The sequence below is a fragment of the Protopterus annectens genome, chromosome 2.part1 (assembly GCF_019279795.1).
Source record: "Protopterus annectens isolate FY-2018-M chromosome 2.part1, PAN1.0, whole genome shotgun sequence".
NCBI lineage: Eukaryota > Metazoa > Chordata > Ceratodontiformes > Protopteridae > Protopterus > Protopterus annectens.
Window position 1 is genome coordinate 98,565,781 of NC_056729.1, and position 7,500 is coordinate 98,573,280.

The window sequence follows — 7,500 nt, forward strand, 5'->3', positions numbered from 1 at the left end:
TGCTTATATCACTCCACTAAGGGATGGGGTTACGGCTTCTTATAGTTCACAGTTACATGCTACGCCATTTGCCCTTGTGGGCCATTTTAAGCCTAGCCAATTGCCCTTGCAAAGGTTAGAATCAAACTCTGTACCTTGTGTCTGAACACCATAACGATTACATCAACATCCACCCCCCCCCCCCAAAGAAAAGTGGCCTCCTTACTGTGCTTTATTCTCCAATCTTTGGCTAAGCCACTCCTGTCTGCCACAACTGGCTGAAAGACAGACAGACCTTCCCACTCTTAAACTCCTGCCAATCATGTTCTACATCCTAAAGAGATGCGAGTAAGAGTGTCTGCTACAGGATTTAAAAACAGCTCATGCCCTGTTCTCCCAAGCCCTTTCATCTTCCCCTACCCTGGCCTACATACTGGGTGGGGTGCACTCCCAACATCAAAGACAACTTATTTTCAACAACAGACACATTTGTAAGGTGATTATATCAGACTACAACAGCAACTTAAAAGGCTTCCTCCCTTCCTGGGAATGCCACTTATCCCAAGGCAATCAGCACAGCCAGTATTGGCCGAGATCTTTTTGGTCTTAGGCCACACGGGGTTCCTCTGCTAACACATGGAAAAGTTTTACTCCAGGCCATTCCTGGTCCCAAAGAAAGATAGCTCAGACGCCTATTCAAGATTTATGCTAGTCAAGGATGCTAACATTTCAAAGCACTGTAAACATGCCACATCTGACAAAAATGAAAGGACAAGAATACTTACAATACATATTAAGGAATGGAGGCCACCCAAAGGGATTAAACAAAAAAGTGTACATGACAAAAATGAAGTATAAAAGAAGGCACAGTACTGTGAAACATGCTAATTTCATATCAACTGCATGCTACTGTGAATTACTTTTTTTTGGATATAAAATGTCCTTTTAACTACACAAACATGAGAAAACTCCAAATAAAACTAACTGGTTTCCCTCCAAATTGCCCATAGATGCCTGTGTGGCTTGCCATCACTGGCTCGCCCTGCAAGACTTGTTTCTCCGCTCTATACCCGATGACTACCTTGACAGGTTTCAGTATCTCCTGTAACCATGAATTAGATTAAGCAGGTAATTAGCAAATGACTGAATTAATACATAAACTGCTAGAATTGGCTAGGCAGTGTAGAATATACCATTAGACACTCAGTTTCCATCTGTACTCAGAATATTTCTACACATTAAATATTGTTTGCTTACCTCTGTGCAACTGTCAATAGCCCCAGGCCAGTCTAAAAGCTTTAATTTACAGGCAGCAAGGTTAAGATGACAAGTTATAGAAATGGGATGCAACTTCTTCTGTTGACTCTCATCTACTACTTCTTTAGAACATTCCACATATCTAGGGACACAAAAAAAATGTTTATAAACATATTTAAAATGCCGACATGGTAAACAGTACAAGTTATGACAGTTTACAACACAAAAAAATTAAAATACCTTGACACCTTTACTGCTGTTTTGGTGCCTAACTCAAAATGCAACCACTTTTCTAACTACATTAAGAACATTGCACACTAAATATATGTAACGGCTATTATTTGTAACTGATCTCTGCATCTTCAGGCAGTCAGTAAAGTGACCTGAAATAGGGATTCCCTATGAACACACAGACCAGTCTCTCAGCAAATATAACATAAGCTTCCCTTCCCTATGCAAAGAAACAGATTTGACAATCAATAAGACTGCTCTTCCTACCTGGTCCAATCAACTGTTTTAGCTTATTAAATACTGCAGCAACTTAATTCAATTTCTTCTAACCCTTAAAAATGAATTCTTACTTTCATCACACACATCTGAAACTGCATTATTCTTACCCTGAAGTCTCAAAACCCAATTGCATGCATCCAAGATGTGCACTTTATGTCAGCAAAGAACTACTACTTCATATTTCCGCAAAGGCACTATCCCCATATTCTCAAACTGTACCACAGTTGTTGTTGTCGTTGTTGTATGTAACAGTTATAATTATAAATGTATTTTGTCCTCTCCTGAGGTACCTGTTTCCGCCATCTCCTATCTTGTCTATTTTAAGTAGAATACCAAACTGCTCCCCTAAAGGCAGTTCAATAAAAAATAGAACCACACAAGAAAAAATGAACACAGCACCTCCTGTTTGCAACACTGTGAGAAGACAACTGAAGTACTGAAACACTCTTTTACAAACCGCGGTTTAAGCTGGAGCTCTCCAATTCTTGTGTAAACGTTTAAAATCACTTTATTAGATAAAACTTGATAAAAGATGATAGAAAGTCAAAATAAGAACAAGATAAGCGCTTTTGATTATTAACCTTCTTCAGATCTTGTTGTATCAGAGAGAAATAACTAAATAAAATAAAACAGAACATAATTCCCTGTACCAACATATTTCAAAGTTTAAGGATCATACTTATAGGTTTAGGGCCCTTTCATGAATTAAAGAAAATGTACAAGGTGGTGATTTATTAAATAAAACGGAAACTGAGGAAGCAAGATGGCTTATGGACCTGACAGCAGACCACCCCCCTCCAGGACTGAATAGGGTAGTACCCCTAAGACCTATACTAAAAGAGCGAGGTCCGATAACCAAGAAGTAAAAAATCTCTACTTTTACTTTAAGAGATGATGTCACAATGATGGGAATGGTAGCTGCTTTGCTTAAAAGAGGAAGTTTCTCTCTGATACAAGATCTGAAGAAGGTTAACAATAAAAAAATGCGCTTATCTTGTTCTTATTTTGATTTTCTATCATCTTTTATTAAGTTTCATCTAATAAAGTGATTTTAACAGTTTACACAAGAATTGGAGTGCTCCAGCTTAAACCGCGGTTTGTAAGAGCGTTTCAGTGCTTCAGTTGTCTTCTCACAGTGCTGCAAGCAGGAGGTGGCGTGTTCATTTTTTCTTGTGTGCATCTAATCTGTTTTGCCAGTCTTTCTTCAGAAGCACATACATTTAAGTTAACTTGTTTATTTTTAAGCTTTCCCAATCTTTGACAAACTCATCCTCCTCTCCCTAATGACCCATTTGTTCCCTAAATGGCTGGCCAAACCTTCACTGCCAGCTGTGGTGAAATTCAAGCTGAAGTGAACCACTCCTCAAGGATGGTTTGGATTTTTTATTTTATGCCTGCCCTTTTGTCCTGTCAGTCCCCCACACCACACATGCAATAATGTAAATGCAGGTATAGGTCCACACATGACCTGCTGACGCACACCCCCACTGTTTCGTAAAACAGTGTTTTTCTGGAAGGCTGAATCCTGTGGTCTCCACCTGAAACTATCTGAACTACAACTCTGCTTATACTTGCAACTGTTTCCATCTGGCAACACAAGCCTGCCAAGTGCGGGGCTTCCTGGAAGCCATAACTAGTTCTAAAATCCCTCCTGGAAAGTCCAGAAGAACAGACAGATCTACATTAGGAGAAATATGATGTGGAACTGGCTATAACCCCCCCCCCCCGGCAAGGGCCAAAGAGTTTCTTGCATCACTAGAGACTTTACAGCCTGAAACCATATTCTTCTCAGCAACCACTGGGCAATGGGAATTAGTCCCCATCTTCTCTTCCCTGAACTTTGCAATGGGATACTGAATAGGTTCAACAGGCAGGAATGCACACAGGAACCAAGAATGCTTCCACCACTTCCTCCTCTCAAAGCACGAGAGTGTGATGTCTATATTTTGTAAAGTTGCCAAGAGGTCAAGCATGGTGTGCTGAACTTCTGAAAAAATCCAGACCAATGATGGTCTGTGAATCCAAAGCCCCATGACAGGACTGGAGATTTGGTTCAAAAACATCAGCCATCCCCATTCACTTCACCCAGAATGTTAACTGCTGAGACAGTGATGGCCCTAGTCTATGGCGCAATTCCTGGCAAGTACTGCTTCTTTTATAAAGGGTACAACCTTGCCCCCTCCCCCTTGATTCATTTTTGGGCCCACATGATGGACTGGTAGTTTGACTGAATCAGGAGTAGTTATGGGAGAAAATGGTTTTCCAAGCCTTCAAGGATAAGAGAACTGCACTGAGAACCAAATCGCTGGAGTGAAACCATCTCTTCAAGGGAAGACGCACTTCCTGCAAAGTGTGAGAAACAAGGTGAGCTCTCTAGCACACAAGCAAAGCATCCATCATTAAAACCTATATTGGACTCAGTTGCACGACCCACCACTCCCAACAACAATGGTACGACACCAAAAGAAGGTCCATAAGCATGTGGTGGCTCTAAAGCCACTGACATCTCACAGTCTACTACATCACCAGAATATTCAAGTTTGCCAATGACACCATGAAGACCAACAACCATTAAGCCCAGAAGGTGCACAAGAGGAGTCCGAACCCTGTTCTGTGTCCTCACCTGTGGTCAAGGTCATGGCCTCCTGGGCTCCAGTCCAAGGGGACGAATGACTGGCAAGTGCAATATGTCTGACTGCACAATGATAAGGGATTTCCTCTGAGATGGGGTCAGAGTGGACTTCCACAAGTTTATGGTTATCTCAAGGAACCAAACTATGGAAGCATCAAAAGGAAGCCTGTCCCTAGGCAGTTCATGGAACAGGCAACCATGAGCCAAGTTGCCCTTACATTACCCTAAACCAGCTCATTCTCACAGCTACAACTATTAACTGCTGAAGGCTATCTTGATTCCATATTCAGTTTCAGTTAGCAATGTATACATATACAGTGAATACAAAACGTTTACACACCCCTGATAAAATGCCAGGTTTTTGTGATATAAAAAATGAGACCACAATAAATCATTTCAAAACTTTTCCCACCTTTAATGTGACCTATAACCTGTACAATTCAACTGAAAAGCAAACAAATCTGTTAGGGGAAAAAATATAAAAAATAAAAAAACGTACAATACGCTGGTTGCATAAGTGTGCACACCCTTAAACTAATACTTTCTTGTGTGTACACACCCTTAAACTAATATTTTGTTGAAGCACCTTTTGATTTAATTATAGCATACAATCTTCTTGGGTAGGAGTCTATCAGGATGGTACATCTTGACTTGGCAATATTTGCCCACTCTTCCTCGCAAAAGCGCTCCAAATCTGTCAGATTGCAAAGGCATCTCTTATGCACAGCCCTCTTCAGGTCACCCAACAGATTTTCTTATTGGATTTAAGTCTGGGCTCTGGCTGGGCCATTCCAAAACTTTAATTTTCTTCTGGTGAAGCCATTCTTTTGTTGATTTGCATATATGCTTGGGGTCACTGTCGTGTTGAAAGGTGAAATTCCTCTTCATCTTCAGCTTTCTAACAGATGCCTGAAGGTTTTAGGCCAAAGGTGACTGGTATTTGGAACTGTTTATAATTCCCTCCACCTTGACTAAAGCCCCAGTTCCAGCTGAAGAAAAGCAAGCCCAGAGCATGATACTGCCACCACTATGCTTCACCGTGGGGATGGTGTTCTTTTGGTGATACAAAGTGTTGTTTTTATGCCAAATGTACCTTTTGGAATTGTGGCCAAAAAGTTTAAACTTGGTCTCATCAGACCATAACACATTTTCCCACATGCTTTTGGGAGACCTGATGTATTGTTTTGCAAATTTTAGCCGGGCCTGGATGTTTTTCTGTGTAAGAAAAAGCTTCGGTCTTGCAACCCTACCCCACAGTTCAGACATATGGAGAATATGGGAGATTGTTGTCACATGTAGTACACAACCAGTACTTGCCAGAAATTCCTGCAGCTCCTTCAGTGTTGCTGTAGGTCTCTTGGCAGCCTCCCTGACCAGTTTTCATCTTGTCTTTTCATCAGTTTTGGAGGGATGTCCAGCTTTTTGCAATTTCACTGTTGTCCCATATTTTCTCCACTTTTGATGACTGTCTTCACTGTGTTCCGTAGAATATCCAATGCTGTGGAAATTTTTTTTTTACCCTTCTCCTGACTGATACCTTTCAACAATGAGATCCCTTTGATGCTTTGTAAGCTCTCTGTGAACCATGGCATTTGCTGTAGCAGGCAACTGAGTAAATGTCAGGAAAATCCTACTAGGACAGCTGAACTTTATTTGGGGTTAATCAGAGTCTCTTTAACTGATGGCAGGTGTATACCCAAGAAGACTGAATGCTGTAATTAAATAAAAAGGTGCTTCAAAGTATTAGTTTAAGGATGTGCACACACAAAAAAGTATTCATTTAAGGGTGTGCACACTTATGCAACCAGCTTATTGTACGTTTTTTTTTTTTTATATTTTTCCCCTAACAGGTTTGTTTTTCAATTGAATTGTACAGGTTATATGTCAAATTAAATGAGCATGGATGCATCAAAAAGGGGGAGGGGAATCACAACAGATCTTTATGAAGGTGGTGGTGGAGGATCCTTTTTCCTCAGGTCATCAACTGCATCCTTCGTTGGCTGGATGAACAATACGTCCTACAAGAAGTGGGCATTCTAAGATTTTGTTCCTGAGCTTAAGACCAAAACAACCTCAATGCCCTGCTGTGCAGGAACACATCAGAAACTGTGACCTAATCAAGGCATTAACACAGACAAAGCTGCGGCAACACTCATGATATCTCGTGGGTGTAGATGCCACAGAAAGGACATCATAAATGCTCCCAAACTTAACAGGTGATTCATCAAACTTGGCCTAGAACAGTGACAAACAATTATGAGCCTGAATCCTAATGTGGTAGAGGATTACACTTTCTGCCATGCCTGCCTAAAGCTCTAGACTCTTTGTTTGGTCAAATAACTTGTTTTGGTGAAACTTATGCTGGACTGAACAGATCATAAAGGAGCAAGCAATGAGATGCTTGGTGCATTAGTCTACCCACTCAGATGACAACCAGAAGGGCATTAGTCCTTTTAGACCCAATGGTGCAGAAATCAGTGTACCTCCAAACTATTTTAGCAGCATCTTTAACAACAGGCTCCAAGAATGGCACAACCCAATACTCCTTCAGCTCCTTCCACAATAATAGCTAGACGTTTCTTGGGAAAGGATAGGGGCCCTAGAGCAGTCTAAGTTGTTCCTCATAAGCCTGAGGGCATCTCCAAAGGAGGAGCTATGTGGATAAGCAGAGGGGGAGTGGATTCATCATTAATGCCCTACTCTAAGACAAAGGCTTTCAAACCCTCTAAATCATAAGACCCAAAGGATGAAAGAGTGCTGCTACCTATGGGTGTCAGCAAGACTGACACCAGATGTGAGAAGACTGAGAACTGATGCTGGATTGTGCCAACCAAAGAAAGCTCTGGTGGGGTACTGGGAGACTACACAGAGTACTGGATGGGCTTTGGACTGAATTCATTAGTGGTCCACTACTACATTCATGATTCTAATTCCTACCAGACAAACATCTACTTAATGTCTAATCAGTGAGATGTGAGACCTGGTGTTGGAAGATCAGAAAGAATCTCAACAATGGGGACCTATAGGCCCAACCCCAGGAGGGGAGTCTCTGGTCCTCCGATATTATAGAGAATGGTCCTTGGCATCAGGATGCTTACCCATGGATTCAGATGACCATCAAG

General features: G+C 41.3%; 1 protein-coding gene across 3 annotated transcripts in view; it reads right to left on the reverse strand.

Annotated features, from left to right (window-relative positions):
- The window catches only part of PPID (peptidylprolyl isomerase D), a 779,435-nt gene that overhangs the window by 233,422 nt on the left and 538,513 nt on the right, over positions 1-7,500 (reverse strand). For all 3 annotated transcript variants that reach the window (XM_044062049.1, XM_044062050.1, XM_044062048.1), the window contains one exon: positions 1,237-1,378. In XM_044062049.1, the coding sequence (XP_043917984.1) occupies positions 1,237-1,378 (142 nt within the window). The remainder of the gene's footprint in view (positions 1-1,236; positions 1,379-7,500) is intronic.